The sequence below is a fragment of the Grus americana genome, chromosome 21 (assembly GCF_028858705.1).
Source record: "Grus americana isolate bGruAme1 chromosome 21, bGruAme1.mat, whole genome shotgun sequence".
Classification (NCBI taxonomy): domain Eukaryota; kingdom Metazoa; phylum Chordata; class Aves; order Gruiformes; family Gruidae; genus Grus; species Grus americana.
Window position 1 is genome coordinate 3926435 of NC_072872.1, and position 17601 is coordinate 3944035.

The window sequence follows — 17601 nt, forward strand, 5'->3', positions numbered from 1 at the left end:
AAACTTAGTGGTGGTCACTGTACTCTGCAGAGTCTGGTTCTGCAGATAGGAAAAAGTTTAAGGTTTGTTTAAGAAAGGATATAACAGTGGAGGATTACAAGGAAACTCCAGGAGGAGATGGATATGGTTCTTCTGCCAAGCTTGCTTTTCAGTTCTCCCTTGACAAAGATTGATTTTGGAGAGAGGCTGCTGCTCAAGTGGATCCTGTTGTTGGAGCCTGTGCGCTGCCGGGAATGGCACATGCTAATAGCCTTTTCTAAGCTGGCAAGTGACTTTCCAGGCCTTCCAGTCATCCTGGCAGGTGTGTAACCCCAAACTACTCTCTCTAAATGAGATTGTCATTCCTGAGTGCTGTTCTGGGAGCTGAAAAGTCTCCTAATTACTTTGCAGGGCCAAGCTGCTTGCTGAATAAGGCTATGATAGGTTTAGGGGAGGCTTTTCATTAGCCTCACTCTATTCACAATAGGGAGTTCCTGATGGGCTCATCCTTGGTTGGTCTTTGTGTCCTCTAGTACAGAGATTTGTTGTATTTTTCTTGCTTTTCTTTGTTGTTTCCCCACTTTGCCTTCCCTGCTTTGGGACTTCATGTTGGACAAGAGATACATGTTAGACGTGTGTTATTCACCCACTCCCTTTGTTCCTCTTAGCTGTTTGGAGGCAGGCTTACCCAAGGAAAGCGCATTGGCTGTGCCTGCAACATGCATAGCATCTTTGGAGAGAAGACAGCACTGTATTTCGTAGCTTTGGCTCTAGCTTTATCTGAATTGTAACCAAATTCTCTTCCCAGCACAAACAGCTGCTCCGGTGAAGTCACAGACTTGGAGCCAGCCCAGCAGACATGCTGCAGCTACCAAAGATGTGGGTGGGAGCGAGACAGTAGCTTTGTGAGCTGGTTAAATTTTTGAGAGCAAGGCTGATGGGACTGGGGAGACAGGCAAAGGGAAGAGAGATTCTGACCTACGCAGTTCTTATGCTGTCTTCCCCATGGCAGAGTGGGAGTTTTTTCCGGGAGAAGGCGGAGTGATGTGATCAGCATCTCTTCTGTGCCATCATAGCCTCTCCCCAAGGGGATGACTGTGTGCAGTACGGGGGTTTGCCCTGGTATTTGTATAATCACGTGCGTAAATACATATACATACATCCATGCAGTGGTTGAAATGGACTGGCATACGTGAAAACTATGCTGTTGGATTCTGCAGCTCTGTAGTTGAACAGAAGTTATACGGGTATTTGCACCTTATCGTTTTGATTGTGTACACATACATAATGTATAAATTGTGTGTGCGTCGTTGCTAACATGTGCATGCACACGTGCACACACACAGAGACACATGTTCAAAGACACTCAGAGCTTTGTGGTGCTCCTGGAGAGGTCATGTTTCACAGCCTGAGACCAGCCCCACACAGATGACAGTTACCCTTGTTTTTGAGAGCTCTGTCGTGCCAGAGGAGCAAAGCTGTAGTCCAGTATCTTTACCCCAGAGCTTTTGTTGATCTTCCTAGATAATTTGAGCTCAGATCCGAGTGCTTTCAGATGAGGATGACACTGTAGAATTGCATTGGCTGTCCTCTGAAGTCAGTCAGTGCAGAGTAGAGAGGACAAGTCCAGTGATTTTTTCACTGCTGGAAAAATGTGCCTTAGCACTCTGTAGCAGCTGGAGTCCACCTTTGCAAACAGAATATAAAACAATCAGATAGCAGCAGAGAGCATGGGAAGGAGGAAAGCATGCCCTAACTGAAGAGAGAAAGTATCTTGCCCCATTGCATGAGCTTTCTCTCCTATTTTTGCCCTGGCAAGATTATTTTTTCCCTGTTTCACAGCAGCCAGGCTCTTCCCCCTGCCCCACTCCATGCTCTGCTTGCTCCGTCTGTGTGCTTGTCTTTTGATGTCAGTCACGCTATTTGATTTGTAAATGAGGAAACAGAACTCCTTTTCCTTTGTTGCATGTTCCCCCCAGTCCTCCGAACCCCTCAATGCAGGAGGATTGGATTTAGCCACGGAACAGCAAGCATCCAAGCAATCTCTTAGGGCTCTGCAGAGGCAGCTGGCATTTGAGAAATAAGGGGCAGTTGGGAGCAATGTCTTCGGGGATCACAGCAAGCAGCTATTACGCTCGTTTGCTCTCCTGGTTTGTGACGCAAGGATAGCCACTGCTGTGTTAGATGGCTGCACTGTCTCATCTTAGATGCTGGGAAGGCCTGTGCACGCTTTTCCTCCATTCGTTAACCAGCCTCTTGCTTTGGCACTGTACCTGTGTTTCAGATCTGGAGGCACGTTCAGATGCTCACTGTCCTGTTACACCTGAAACGTCTGCTCCTGACTCTGATCAGTCGTCGCAGTGCTTTTCATGGAATTGCTGTCAGAATGCAGGAGCTGCCTTTCAAAGGCCCAGAAACGGTTTTCTCCCCTGGCACAAGATGATTTTCTGAGACAGTGTGTGGTTTTGCATGGTCTATTTGAGAATAGAGCTGTCTGGGACTTTTTTGGTTAAGTGGATGTGGGGCTGTAGTGACTTCATTTTTACAGGACCTCAGGGTTTGTCACAGCTGAAGCCCTTTCTGTAGGAACACAGCTTTGGCAGAATGTACCTCAGGTAACATTTTTCCAGTTTTAAAACTTGGGGTCAGAGGGAAATCTGAAGAGCTACCCCGGGACTTAGCCTGGATCTTGCACAACTTCGATGAAGGCCCTAGCTGCACAGCTCATTTCCAGCCTTCTCCTCTTGTCAGTGGATTTCTGTTGCTGTCTGGTTTTGTCGGGAAAAATGAAGAGCAGGTCTCTAGATCTTAGTGGTACCAGCCCGAGGGGCACTGTTTTGGCTGAGCAGCTCTGCTCTTGCTAATTTATTTATGTGTGTGGCTTAGCTGCCTGCACTTGCTGTTGCCACAGGAGGAATTTGAAACCTTTCCTTGACAGACCTCAGTGACAAGTAGTAAAAGCATGTTTTGAGAGACTGTACAGGGTCTGAGGAGAGTATGGGCTCGTATGAGGTCTCTCCAGTATCTCTGTGTCCTTCCTCCATCCCACGGAAGATTTGTCTGTTTGTTTTTCAAGGGGAAGTCCTTTCTCTGAACCTTGGCTTTCACAGTTGGTGGTTCTCTTAAAAATGACGGCTTGCCTTTGTGCTACCTCAGCATGGAAGGAGACGGGCACAAGCTAGGCAGACTTCTCAAGAGACATCTGTCATTTCAGATAACACCCAAGCTTCCTAAAGTGGATCAGTAACTCAGCAAGTTACAGAGCCCTGGTAACTGCAGTTACATGGATGTAGTCCACTCAGCCTTCAGGCTGGCTTAATCCTGTGCAGTCAAAAGGGAAATTGTGGGCAAGAGCAGCATCTGTGGGGCCTGAGGTTAGCTATCACGGTGCTCTCAAGATACTGCTGCACCTGGCTAGCTGATGCCCAGCAGCCTTTTGGAGGCAGAAGGTTTCTGGGCAAAGAAACAGGGACAACATTTTTGGCATTGGTTGCATCAGGTGCTGAGGACTAAAATCACGGCAGTCTTGTCTCTCCACAGACCATGCCAGAGGAAAGCCAATATGTGCACCAAACATTCACTTTCTCAGTCTCCAGGATTACAGTTTATTAATTCAGTGCTAGGCAGCAACCATCAGCTTCCATGGCCTCATCAGATTCTGGGGCTGCGAGAAACTGTTCAGACCTAGGATCAGAATTGACTCCTCATGCCTCTGCTACTGAACTGAGCAGGAAGCCTGACGTGGGACACTTCTGGAAGTATTTATGTCTGTGGGAATCGGGCACTAGCTCAGTTAGGCACAGATTGATTTTTTTTCAAAATTTTCTCTCTCTTCCCTTGTTTCCAGCCAGTACAAACTCCACATCTTGCATGTGTTGATAGGATCATTTTAGCACCTAGTGTGCCATACATAGGAAGAGCTAGTCCCATCTGGGTTCTTGTCTGTTAACCGTGCTTGTAGGTACTGCTGCTACACAATTAATTGTTACTGCTACTGGTTTCTCCTTCACTTTTATTAAATGGTGTTTTCTGTTTGCAGTCTGCTGAATGGTTTGTTGGCTTTAGTTTTGTTCATGTAATAACTCCTGCTTTCCTGCCAGCACCAGCTTCACTGCCTGGGGTAATGATTTTTTGGCTGTTCAAAAATGAGTATCAAAAGGTGTCCATTTAATTACAGGATATCTCAGTGTATATTTCCTACATGTGCACTGTGGTAATCTGTTCCCTGCTGCAAATCAGTTTTCCTGCTCTCTGTCCATTTTTGTCAGGGAAGAGGTGGCACCTAGGATCAGCATTAACATACCTGGCTTTTCACCCTCTATGCCTATCTCTGTATGTGCTGGAATAGGAGTTTTGTGGGAAACCCAAACACTGACTTGGAAAGAAACAGTCTGCAAGTAGTGGAATTAATAAAGCTTTATGTCGTATAGCATTTGCTCTCTCAGTTGAATTCCCTGATGTCTTATAGTGGTGTGAAATCTCTGTGTGGATCCACAAATGTTTAAAAGAAATTTGAGTTCATTTTCAGGTTTTTTCCCTCAGAGAATCCCCAGTAACAGGAATTCATTTTTTTTTTTATCCTTCCTCCTATCTCCTTTGCAGTGCCATCCTTGGAACTGCTTCTCTTCTGCCAAATCTGGTAGAAATTGACTGTTGGGCTTTTAAAGTTAGTACCTTACACAGGCAGATGTGAGCACAGAGGATTTTTGTTTTGTTTCTGTAGCAAGCCAAGTTCAAAAGACATAATTTTGCCTTTTTACCTTATGGGTATTTCAGGATGGACAGGATAGAAAGCACTCCATGTGTATGAACAAGGCATGGAGCAGGTTTCAGTCAACACAGGCTTGCAGTGGCTTAAAATGTGCAGCTGGGAGCTGGAAGACTTTGGCATCTCTTAAACTTGTACCTGTGTGTGCCGTAGTGTTGAGTCACCTGAATATTCCTGTCCCATTACACAGAACCATCTAACCAGACTCACTATTCTGAAATCCTGTAATGTGCCGCATTATTTTGTTTTCAACACCTTCCTGCTCTGACAACAGAAGAAACTGTACTTCCAATAACATGCTGTTTGCATTAATAGTAATTGTAGATCATTTGGTTAAAGGCAAAGAGCATTGCCCAGCTCCCCTCACTCCCTCACACAGGCATTGGAACCACTCTGTACCTCCTCCCACTGCCTGCCTTCCCACAGAGCTGCGATACTATGACTCCCTCCAAGAGCCTGCAGCGTTCCTAATCCATCCGCTCCATCTCTGTCTGCCTCTCCCTGTGATTGACTGAGGCCTCATGCGCTGAACATAAGCCTGGTTTTAGTAATTGCTGTTCCCAGAACTCAGCAGGCTGAAGGGGGTGGAAGGGAGATAAACATCAGAGTTCAACATCCAGACAAACACAGCAGAGCACACACAATAAATACATCCGCCCCCAAATGCAAATATATCAGAAGAGGTTCCTTCCCCAGGGTTCAGCAGAGCAGGCTCAGACAGGAGAGCAACACGATGAGGTGAGTGCAGTCCCAGGGACCTCCCCAGCTCCTCTGGCCACTTGGCTTTGTGCAGGCCTTAGAAGGCACAAGTGCCTTCATCTTGTTTAGCTGTTACTACAGTATGACTCCACTGATACCTGCTGATTTCTTCCATTCTCAAGTGAGAAGGGTGTTGGGTATGAAGATTTCAGATAGTGCTAAGATACCGGATTTGGTATCAAGACTGGCAACTTGGATGTGTGGCTTTTGGAATACGATCTGAGTTGATGCTCATTTTTTCTCTGTTAATCTCTGTTCCTTTGACACAGGCTGTTTGTCTTGCTAGCTATGCTTTACAGTGGAACAAGCAGCAGCATTGTGCTGCAGAAAATGTATGGGAGGATCACGTCCCCCAACTTCCCAAATGTCTACCCAAATCACAAGGAGAGAATCTGGAATATTACTGTCCCCAAGGGATATTCTGTCCGCATCTACTTCACCCATTTCAACCTGGAGCTGTCCTACCTGTGTGAATACGATTATGTGAAGGTATGTGTAGGGCAGGGCGATGTGTAGCAGGTTGAGTTGTTAAAGACTGTGTATATGTGATCCTGGACACATGCAGGACCAACATAACTGTTGTAAGCACTTGATTCTAGTCTGCTAGTAAAGTTCAGGCTCAGCTGATTTCTAAATGATGTGCTTATTGAGGCCCACAGGACTAGGAAGTAGAACTGGTTGTCATGTTGGAACATCTGAAGCTTGAGTTGTTTGTGTTCAGAAAATTCTGATGTTGCTCTCTTGTGAAGCAAAAGGTTTGAAATTTTGCCCAAAACAACATTTGAGCTTCATGTTGCTGAAGTTACAGTGTGTGTTTTAAATTAACGAGTAGTGCTTTGCACAGCATATAATGGGAGACTGTAAAAGTGTAAGTGATGGTCTAAACAAGATACTGTCAGCTTGTCTAAATGTGCACTTGCAACTCTTGCTGTGGTGTGCTTGCTAGCTAATGTGAGAAAAAAACCTCAGGAGAAGAAACAAAGATACTGTCTTTGGGAAGTGTTTGGGTGATCAGCCTGTCCCTGAAAAGTTTGTACTCGCGTGCTAGCGTGTGCTCTAGTCTGTGGCCTTGTCGCTGATTTGAAGCCATGCTACCTCTGCACTTGTTTTGTTGTTTGCATGGGCCCGATATACATTAAAAAGGGAGTTGCATATGCAGGGAGTATGCAAAACCAATGCATTAGCAGTACTTTTGAATCTGATGGAAACAAATCAGGCAGCCTTGTTCCCGTTTTAGGAAGATCTTGTTTCTATGGTTTTATATGGCAAGTTGCTCCCATTCCCCAAATCCGTGTTGTTCTTCATGTAATTTCCTTTGGGCAGGACAGACTACTCATTTCTGGTAGGTCTGTAGTTCTATTGCTATCATATACAACATGAACCCCATGTATCAGAACATTTCTCTTGTATTAAAAACACAAGATAAATTAAGAGCTGTAACTGTAGTAAGTGAATCATAGACCAAGTGAGTCGCTAGTTTAAAGAGACCTTTTACTATATATTTGAATTTGTCAGTGTATGAAACCTTTTTACCTCAGTTGTCTCTGGCTTTACCAAGATGTGATTGTTACTGAGAGTGCCGAGTTAACAAGAGCGTTATAAACAAAGCATGCTGCTGATAGCCCAGGCTGGCATCACAGCTTTATGTGGGCCTCTGAAAGGAAAAAGGGAGACAAAATTATGGGCTTCAGTCACAGAGAATAGGGGAAATCTTCTCTTATGCCTCCCTGGATCTGGACTGACCTCCAGAAGCACCTTTTGAGAGCATCCAAGCCTCTTTTCTCACACCATTAAACATGTTTTCCAAGCGGTGGCAGCAAATTGGGAAGAGCAAAGGTCTGTGCTCATCTGGTAGATTTGTCTGCCCATTTTGCAGCTGAGCTCTGGTGGGAGGACCTTGGCTGCGCTGTGTGGAAAGGATAGTACAGACACTGAGGAGGCTCCGGGCAACAAGACATACGTCTCCGTTGACAACAACCTCATGGTAGTGTTTCGGTCTGACTACTCCAATGAGAAGCCATTCACGGGCTTTGAGGCCTTTTATGCTGCTGAAGGTAAGAGACCAGCCCCTCTTGTAGATGAGACACAGCTACGGTGGGGTTGGTGCTTCCCTGTGCTCTCATGGATCATGGCTGCTGGGGTAAGGTGGGAGAAGGCAGTCTCATTGTACGGAAGCAGATGCAAACCGGCACCGCAACCAAAGGCACACAAGCCAACCTCACAAACCACAGAGTTGGCTCAGACCAAGACAAAGTGTTGTTGAAGGATATTGGTTGCCTAATTCTGTGCTTCACCCATTAGATATTGATGAGTGCAAACAGCTGTTTGATGGTGAACCCCTCTGCAATCATCACTGTCACAACTACGTGGGGGGCTACTATTGTAGCTGTCGGGTTGGCTACACACTGCATGAAAACAAGAGGACATGCACAGGTGAGCTCTTGATAGATCAGGAGATACTTCCCTACCTATAACATCCGCTTAAATCCAGTCCCGAAACTAGCATCAAGGTGAAAGTGGTGGTGCTTTGTTGAATGGAGAAGCAAGAAACTTGTCTTACACTGCCCACTGCAGACACTTTCAGTCTTCATGGCCATCAGTGCAGCTGGCCTTGCAACACTGAGTATATCTTGGTCCCTGGGTACTGCGATACTAAGTATTTCGGACCCCAGTTAGTAGATGTGTTGGGAAAACGAACAACAGAGTTGCAAAGTCTAATGGAGAAATAGTTTGCTTACTTTCCCTGGAAGGACGCAGGCCAAAAAGCAGCACATATCACTGACACCAGATACAATGATCCACTCATTAAATGAGAGACAAGGCCAGGCACAGATCTCTTGTTCAGAAGGGCATACAGCATGAGGTTTACCTAGCTGACTTCTGCCTGGCTCTGCTTCTCAGTTCACAACTAGGAAAAGCTTATGTGTCGTCAGGCAGCGGAATGTCTGAATCAGCGCAGTGATCGACACCGCAGGATTCACTTTGCAGTGACGTGTGCCTACACGTGGTGTCAGATTCATCCTTTGTGGGTGCAGCTTTGCCCACTTGGAGCTGAATCCTGTCTGGAAAGAACCAGCACACATACTGGCTCACTAAATACTGTCATAGGTGGGAAGATAGTTTCTTTGAGCTCTCCAGTGCTGAAATGCAGAATCGGATCTAACTTCCAGTGCTTAAGGCCGCCTTGGCATTTAGCTTCCCAACTCCAGCCTATTTGTCAATTTTCTCCCCCCAGTGGGATGGGGGAGAGAATCAGAAGAGTAAAAGTGAGAAAACTTGTGGGTTGAGGTAAAGACAGTTTAATAGATAAAGCAAAAGTCACACACGCAAGCAAAGCAAAACGAGGAATTCATTCCCCACTTCCCATCGGCAGGCAGGCATTCAGCCATCTCCAGGAAAGCAGGGCTCCATCATGCGTAATGGTTACTCGGGAACATCCCTTTGGTCAGTCAGGGTCAGCTGTCCCAGCTGTGTCTCCTCCCAACTTCTTGTGCACCCCCAGCCTACTTGCTGGTGAGGAGATGTGAGAAGCAGAAAAGGCCTTGACTCTGTGTAAGCACTGCTCAGCAGTAACTAAAACATCCCTGTGTTATCAACACTGTTTTCAGCACAAATCCAAATCTTAGCCCCATACTAGCTACTATGAAGAAAATTAACTCTACTCTAGCCAAAACCAGCACACTATTACAAACCCTCTCCATGGCTGCCTGGATCTGATTCAAGATTCAGACTCCTCATATCTCCAGTGTATTGGGACAGGCCTATTCATTCAACCTCCCCTTCCTAAAGAGATGGCTTTTAGCACAAGTATACGGATTTACTTACACTATAAAGTGTGTGCCTGGTCTTAATGTGAAGGTGTGAAATGAATAGCTGTGAACTAGCAGCTTTGCATTGACTATTCATGTGTGCACACTTGAAGGGCCAGGCTACCCCAATGGGTGGAGATGAGCACATTGGGAATTGCTGTGGTTCAGCTGACGTGCTGAAACCTGTTCACATTTCAGAAGCCTTTAGATGCAAGCGCTGAAGCCACTTCCAGCTGCTGGGCTGCAAAGTAAAGATCTCTGCAGCTCACCTTGATGAGATGAGGGCAAAAGCTGCCCCTTTGATTTTTGAGCTCCTGTCTGAGCAGGCTGATATTGACAGGCTCTTTTTTTCTCCTTTATTTTCCAGCGTGAGATAATTAAGCTTCTCCTCGCTTAGGCAGAGATGGAGACAGATGTGCTGGGAAGAGCTGGTTTGCCCTCCCTCCTGACCTGCCTGTTGCAGTCTGCCCAAGGGCTGCAGGTTTCTCTTGCTCCGTGACTTGTATGTCTTGGTTCCTTGCCTTTCAGACCTGCCTCCTGCAGACAATAAAGAGGCTGTTCCTTGTTGAAAGCTGATGGCAGCCTCTGGGGCATTCATTTTCTTGCATTTCCCATGTGTCACTATGGAAAGAAGAAGGTAGATAAGGCAGGAGCTGTAAGAGAGAAGCCATTGTGAAAGGCCCCTGAGCATCACAGCTACCTGAAGACTTGAATTTTTTTGTCTAGCTCTTTTTGCTTGACCTTCCATAGTTCTTAAACTGAAACAAGACCAAAACCACGCATTTGTTCCCTAATGTTCCTTTTAGATATGCTCTTGTCTGCACTCAGATTTGTAGATTGAAACTATTTCTATTCAGAGCCCATTCATTCTTTGGAAAGGTTTGAACATTTTTTAATTATTATTCAAATTTTGTGACTCTGGCCATATCTCCCATTGGGAACCTAGCTTTATGGCTGAAATGTGGTGAGCAAAACCTCAGAGTTCCAGGAGTTTGGTAAAGTTATATGAATGTCACCAGGGTAGCTTACGTGTCTTGCCTTCATACAAGGGAAGAAAGGCAACAGTGCCCTCCCCACAATAGATTCAACATAAGGAATGCTGTTATGCACAATTGCTTGTGGTGTTGATTGATACTGTCTCAGCCCTCACAGTGCCTCTCGCTGCTCCACATTAATATCCATTTATTGTCCTTTTAAACTGTACCCTCTTTGGGCAGGGACCATCTTCCTGAAACATGTTGGACTTGTCAGTGACTATAGCTCCCCGACGTATTGCACAAGAGGTTAACAAGTCAGAGCTGAGGAGCTGTAGGTGAACTGCTGAAGATAAACCAAAGCTTTGATCAAAAAGTGCAAGAGATTAAGGAGCATTAGTCAATCAGCATTTCCTTATTTCTTCAATTTAGCAGGAATTGCTTTTAATTGTAATTTATGAGGCTCAGTTTCTCCAACCCCATCTCTACTCTTTAGTGCCTGGAGTGAACAGGGGAGGAACCCTTTTCCCAGTGAGCATGGGAGGGACAGGGAGTCTTTTAGATGGAACACTTAGTGCAGGTCACTGCATTTGCAGGCTTCTGTATTATCCTGGGCAAGTCACTTGATACAGCTTTGAATCTCCATCTGCAAATGAGAGGTAACATCACTGCCTTGAGTTACTGGGAAGATGCTTAGTTAGTGTTGTAGAAGGTAGATGCTGCAGAGAACTGATTTGGGGGCAGAGTGGCTGTGCAAGCATTTACCAAGGCTTCCTTGTGCTGTATTTAATCATGTTCAGAAGCTGTTTCATGGTCACAGTGAATTGTGATCAAAGCTGCTTGAAATTTTGTCATGGCTCGGTGATAGAATTTATGACCCACCTTTCATTGGAGACCTAATGAGCCAATGACAATGGACTTGCAAGTTTTGAGGGGTTCATTTTTCAGAGTTCAAGCCTCTGGCAAACAGCTCACTGTAATTCTAATAAAAATATGGCCTAAGCATAATTGAGCACTCTCTGGGCAGCTCTAAAGCTCGTCCTGAGAAGTCAGGGGACAGCATTTCTGCTGGCAGATGTTAAAAATTTATTTGATCCGTTTTGTGCTGGCTAGTTTTTGACTTTCTTGCTTGCAGACTTATGGAAAAAAATACTGCTCTGACAAAGGGAACTCCCAGCGGCCACATCCAGGAGATATTAGGAGAAAAGTAAGGTCTAGTCTAAGCTTTTCATCTTCAAGCTGCAAATTCTCTTGGACTAGCAGAGTATCTTCTGTTGGGTCAGCTAGTTCTGGCTACTCATATGAGCACAAGTCAAGAGTTTATTGGTGATGACTTACATTTTTCCAAACTATATTATGAAAATCTCACATCAAAATTAGAAAACGCAGTTTAAAGGAGACAGATGTAATGAAGCACGAACATTAGTCTCTTTCTCCTTCTTTAGTCCTTCAAAACAAGGTGAAGGCCAGTTTTCTAAATTAGTGGGTTATTAATGGGGTACTGTTCTTATTTGTACTATAACAGCGTATGAGGATCCCAGCTCTGTGCAGAGGCGTGGTGCTGTGTTTTGCTATGGGAACACAGAGCAATCACTGCCCTGAAGAGGCTCTCGGCCAGCACCTGGGCAGCTCAGAGCAGTTCTGGAATATGCATTGCTAGAATGGATCCAGGCTAAGGATCCCTCGAGCCCAATCTCCTGCCTTTGATACTGGCCAGCATCTTATGCTTCACTGGAAGATACAGTTCAGTAAGTGATTTTAAAATGTACTCCCACACAGAAGCGTAATCCTCTGCAATAGATTCTGTGTTGTCTGTGTGTTACTTAGCCTAAGCTGAAGTTATGGCACTAGCATATTAAAGTTTGCCTTAAATTTCATATGACAGCATGTTGCACAGATTAATTATATGCTATTTCTTAATCCTGGTTTTGTATCAGATTTGTGGTTTTCAGCCTCTAATTTCATCGTGCGACCCTTTGCCCTTTTACTACTAGAGAAAGTAAACAGCCTTCAGAAGCTATAGTGTTCAGTTATATGCAGTGTTTTTCTGTCTCTACGTGCATATATATGTCTATGTGTGTTACCACACAGTGGTCTTTTTTCCACTATTTCTCTCTTACATGTTTTTATGGTGAGCGTTAGCCTAATAACATTCCTTTAGACATACTTTAAGGAAAGATGACGTGATCATTATGGTGAATAGAAGCCAAGGTGTTGCTGCCTCCTAGCTCTGGGGTTCTTGTAAGAGAAAATTTAACCCTACCAACTTAAGCATCCCTTCTTTACACAGTAGATCCCATGCCCCAGGGAAAAATGGTTTTCTAGGTAGTAGGAAAGGATTCTGATGCAGAACTAGCAAAGATTGGAGATTCTAACTTCCTAATTCAGTAGGGAGTTAGGGGTAGAAAGATAGTACTCATTATATTGTGGCTTGTATGCTTAGGGTAAGACTTCACACTGAGTCTTTTTTCACACCCAAGGATTTCATATTTTCGTTCCTATCTCTTCCTATAATTGCCTCCAGACTACTCCTGTAGGGCCTGTAGAGATGGGACAGATTACTAGCAGCATGAGGAAATTTCAGTTTTTAAGAGAAGCAGATCTTTTTGCGCTTACATGGCTGTGAGCAGTGTACTGCTAAAGCTGCATATCAAGTAGGTTTTGGGGTGTTTCTTAACCTGGGCTTGCAGCAGGCAGAAGGAAGGTTTATAGTGGGACCTTAAAGCCTGGGGAGAGGCAGTGAACTCTCTGTCACTGGCAATATTTTAAGCAGCACCTGCAGCAGTCAAGAGAGCGTGCTTGAAAACATGCTTCGTTCTTACATAGCCATCAAATGCTTCTGGAGTTTGAGGCACAGTCAGTGGAAGTACAGAAATGTGCATTTAGTTGGGAAGAACGAGGTAATAACAATTAAGGAAAAAAAACCCACTTGCTGATAATCCTCTACAAGATTTAATTCCCATTGTAGCTCAACTGATTTCTGGTGATGCAAAGCAGTGTGCTGTTAGGTGAGAACCAGAGGCAGCCAGAACCTCCAGGTGAATTAGTCAAGCTTTCTCTGCTTCTTTGGGCCAAGAAAGGCATTTCAAACAGGTTTTAAAAATTAGGAGAGTGCTCAGTTTTAACAACATAGGCATTTCTTGGTATTTATTAACTGTTTTACTCTGTATTTGTCAGCTGTGTTTGAAAACCTGGGACAGTGAATTCAGAGTAGAGCAGACACAGATGCTCAGTCACTGTGGTGATAGATAGGTTTCTGTCATATAAAAGCAGCTGCTCATAACTTTCTGGCAAGATGGACAGAGAAAGGTTGTTGCAAATTTACAGCTAGTGCTAAAGGAAACACTTGGTACTCAAGTGCATCGTTATTTGTGTTGTGGTGTTGTAGTTGTGCTAAGAGCCACGCAAACATAGAACAAAAAGATTATCCTTTTACCTGTTCGGCATTCCTTCCCAAGTAAACACTTGTATCCGAATACCTCCTGTAGCAGCAGGTAGGGCTGTTGCATAGGTATAGGGTGGAAGCAAGTTTCATTCTCTGACGTAAAAGGAGCTTAGAATCTTGACTAATGAAATCCATGGTTGGTGGATCCCTGGTGAAGGGTCTAGAGTACAAGTCTAATGAGGGGCGGCTAAGGCAACTGGGGTTGTCTAGCCTGGAGAAAAGGAGGCTGAGGGGAGACCTGAAAAGAGGTTGTAGTGAGGCAATTGTCCCTCTCTTCTCCTAAGTAACAAGAGGAAATAGCCTCAGGTTGCACCAGGGGAGGTTTAGGTTGCATGTTAGGAAAAATTCCTTCACTGAAAGGGCTGTCAAGCACTGGAACAGGCTGCCCGGGGAAGTGATTGAGTCACCATCCCTGGAGGGGTGTGGTGCTTAGGGACGTGGTTTAGTGGTGGACTTGGCAGTGCTAGGTTGACGGTTGAACTCAATAATCTTAAAGGTCTTTTTCAACCTAAACGATTCTACAATTCTGTTGTTAGTTAAGGTACAATAATGTTCATTTTCTCATTCACAACTTGGTCCCCTTCCATTAAAATGGCAACCTTAAACTGTATGGTCTATTTTGGGTGACAGTCTGTAATTAATGAGTGGATAATGGCATTTTTGCTAGTGGAGGTTAGCATGGTATGTTTGAGGATACAATTCAAAGTCAGTTTCCCTCTTACAATTAATTCAGTGTCACAGTGGTGCAAGAATATGCCGGTGTTATCAGCCAGTCCAGCATTCCTCATCAATTAAAGGATTGCTCATACAGCTTTTGCAGCACATCATAAAGTCTTTGTTCCCAGCTGATCAAAGCAGCACTTCACAGTGATCAGATGCTGTCAACAAGCAGAGATCCTCGGGGCACTTGTGGCTGTTCCTTCTTGCTTCTCTTCAGCAGGGAGCATTTGTGGCTCCAATTGTGTCGGCAAGAGGCACAGCTGGTTTTGCTCAGAGAATACAATTACATTCTAAATGTCTGGCAACAAAGGCATTAGAAAGAGCTGCATTCAGAGGCTTCTGGAATTGAGGAGCTGATAGCTATCCTACCACTCTACGCTTGCCGCACGCCGGTGCACAGACAAGCTGCAAATTTAACACCTCGGAATGTTTCTGATGAGCATCCGGCTATCACACTTATTTCTGACCTCCAAGTCTGTGACTAAGTGGTGCTTTCCCGGTGTCCTTCCCTGCACCGCTTCTGAGGTTGGAGTGCTGGGTAATGCTTATGCCCCGGTCCTACCACAACAAAGAGAGGGCAGTTTTCTCAACAGTGACAAATGCCTGCGGGCGAAATGTGTGAGACTACCTTCATTTCATAGGTAGTTAGATAACTGGCTCTGAAACTTTCTAGAAGGGACAGACTAGTGTAGAAGAAGATCCATTACCTTTACCTGGTACAGCTGAACTGACTATTATTGTCATTTTGCATTTTGTTGTTTGGGTTGTTTTTTTTTTTCCTAGCCCACTGTCAGACTCAGGTTTTTACTGAAAGAATTGGAGAAATCACCAGCCCTGACTATTTAACACCTTATCCCCTGCTGAGGTCCTGCAGCCACAGTATCGAGGTAGAAGATGACTTCCTGATCACGCTGGAATTCACAGACACCTTTAATGTGGAGACACACCCAGGAGTGTTGTGGCCCTGTGATGTCCTTAAGGTAAGGTGAGGTTTATTGCATTTCATCACAGCTTTTGTGAGACGGGCCCAGTTCTTTTACTGCATCTTCTTCAGCCTCTGTTTCACCATGTTAATTTACACTTTCATCTCCCTGTATCTCTCCTTGTTCATTTCTTGTTTTTGTCCCTTTGGTTTTGTTGTTTGTTGTTTTTTTTCTTTCAACACTTTCCTCTTTTGGGAAATTCACCAAAAACAAGCACACATATATGTGATGACTTTATAGATTTCATCACTTATCACAGATCAGTGATGCTGGGGGAGTCAGTTAAATCTTTTGCATTCTGCTTGCTTATCTATAAAATGGACCCAGTGATCCCTTCCCAGGAATTCCATAGTGCTTGGGATGCTTGGAGAAAAGGCACGCTGTGAGTTACCAGAGCCATCACTCTAACCACCTGCCTGGTTTTTTGACTTTGCAAGTAAGGCCCATTCAAGTTTGGGGAGCCATTGTATTAAAATTAAGCCTCATAGGGGAAGGAATAAAGACAGTTAGTTTGCCTTCTGTCATTCTCGTCAGATTGAAACTCCCAAGAAGCAGTTTGGCCCATTCTGTGGAAAGACTTTGCCTGCAAAAATTGAGACAGGGTAGTGTTGTATTACGGTCATACCTGATATCTCAGGAGCACGTGCTGGGTGGAAGATGAAATCCACAGCAGCAGGTGGGTAGGAGGCCTCTGGTTAGTTCTCAAGTCCAAACTATTCCAGAACTTCTGGAAAGGCCTGAATAGCAACCAAATAGTGGGGCTTTGAAACAGTGCTTTCATACCTGGTTGTCAGTAGTGTACCTATTAAATAATGTAGCTACTAAGTAGTTCACTTCTGAAGTAAAGTTCTAAGAGAACTCCAGAATTCCAGCTGACCTTACAGTTCAGCTCTGGTCCAGGCATATGATTTGATTTTAGGGAACCGTTTCCCAACTTGTCAAGAGTTACAAGGCACAAGGTGTTTTAGGCAGCAGACATACTGGGCTAGTCTTGTCAGTGTAGCCTGGCTCTTTGCAGGTTGCTGCGCACCTTTGATGTGAGAGCATCACAGTAAGTCAGTCACAGTTTTTCCTTTTATTCTCAGTAATTGTAGGTCTGTGTCCATGTGAGTGAAACTGTAGAGAAAGGGCGGAGAAAGGGTGGGGTTTCCCCTGACAGCCTTTAGCAGTAAGTAACAAATTTGCTCTTAAGTGGAGTATTCCATTTTCTGATTCTCTGCAGGTTTGCCATGTCCCAGTCCTGAAGCACCACCCCATGGTCATATCACACCAGTGCAAGCGCAGTACATTCTGGGTGACCACATTGCTGTCTAGTGACATCAGATATGTGCTACTTGAAGTAGGTGAACCACGGCACTGTCAGCCCTATCGGGCTTAATTTCTCGGGGATTAAACATGTAGGTGCCTCTTCTCATTAACAATCTCTTGCTCACATACTGTCATTATGATGTGTTTTCAGCACACTGAACTTGTTAGCAATTGTCCTTTCTTTGATATCCTCCCGAAAGAATTACATTTCTGTGTATGCCTGTGTGTATGTATGCTCACACTGATGTTCTTTGAACACTGCTGCTTAGAGATCTACTGGTAATTATGTTGGAAGAAAAGAATGATTTTATGAAAGATTTCACAAGATCAGTGTAGCAAGAATTTTTAGTGTTTTTTCATTTGTTATTACACCTCTCTGGGGAAGTTAAAACTGGAATACTTGGTCATTCCTGCTGAATACCACATTTCGGACTCACTGCTTAGTAACATCCTGCTTCCCAGCAGGCAGTTTCGGAAGATACTTTAGTCCGTGTATGCTTACAGGGTAATTCTCCCTCACGTTCACGGCCATCCTATGGCCTAGATACATATAATGATGGTGTAAGAATTATTTGCCTTTCCCCATTCTGAAAGTAGTGCAGCAAAGCAGTACGTTTAGTAAAGACATTTTAAGCAAATAAAAATCTAGTTATTGTTTTTCCCTTATGAATGAACAAATAAATATGTAACTGATGTGAGTTTTCTGTAATCAACCCAGTTTGATGTGGAATTAACTTGACCTTTTATTTCTATTCATGCTTCTTGGAGAATTAAACTGTTGTGAAGCAGAATGTCCAAAGGGTGCTTCCTGGAACAAACCAATGGCAAAGTGCATCAATAAGTCAGTGCTAATATT

The 17601-nt window shown here is 44.4% G+C and overlaps 2 protein-coding genes across 4 annotated transcripts in view; both read left to right on the plus strand.

Moving 5' to 3' along the window:
• The window catches only part of EXOSC10 (exosome component 10), a 51986-nt gene extending 46309 nt beyond the window's left edge, over window positions 1-5677 (plus strand). The window contains exon 26 of the transcript XR_008580077.1: window positions 5668-5677. The gene's annotated coding sequence lies outside the window, so the exon portion shown is untranslated. The remainder of the gene's footprint in view (window positions 1-5667) is intronic.
• On the plus strand, window positions 5437-17576 carry MASP2 (MBL associated serine protease 2). Of its 3 annotated transcripts, XM_054849312.1 has the most exons (7): window positions 5437-5485; window positions 5776-5995; window positions 7383-7560; window positions 7808-7939; window positions 9683-15434; window positions 16660-16776; window positions 17514-17542. In XM_054849312.1, the coding sequence occupies exons 1-5, from the start codon at window positions 5481-5483 to the stop codon at window positions 9685-9687; spliced, it is 540 nt and encodes a 179-aa protein (XP_054705287.1). In that variant the 5' UTR covers window positions 5437-5480; the 3' UTR covers window positions 9688-15434; window positions 16660-16776; window positions 17514-17542. The 3 variants fall into 3 exon arrangements, with proteins under 3 accessions (XP_054705287.1, XP_054705286.1, XP_054705285.1); XM_054849311.1 differs by having other exon boundaries at window positions 9683-15439; window positions 16660-17576; XM_054849310.1 differs by having other exon boundaries at window positions 16660-17576.
• Window positions 17577-17601: the final 25 nt, after the last annotated feature.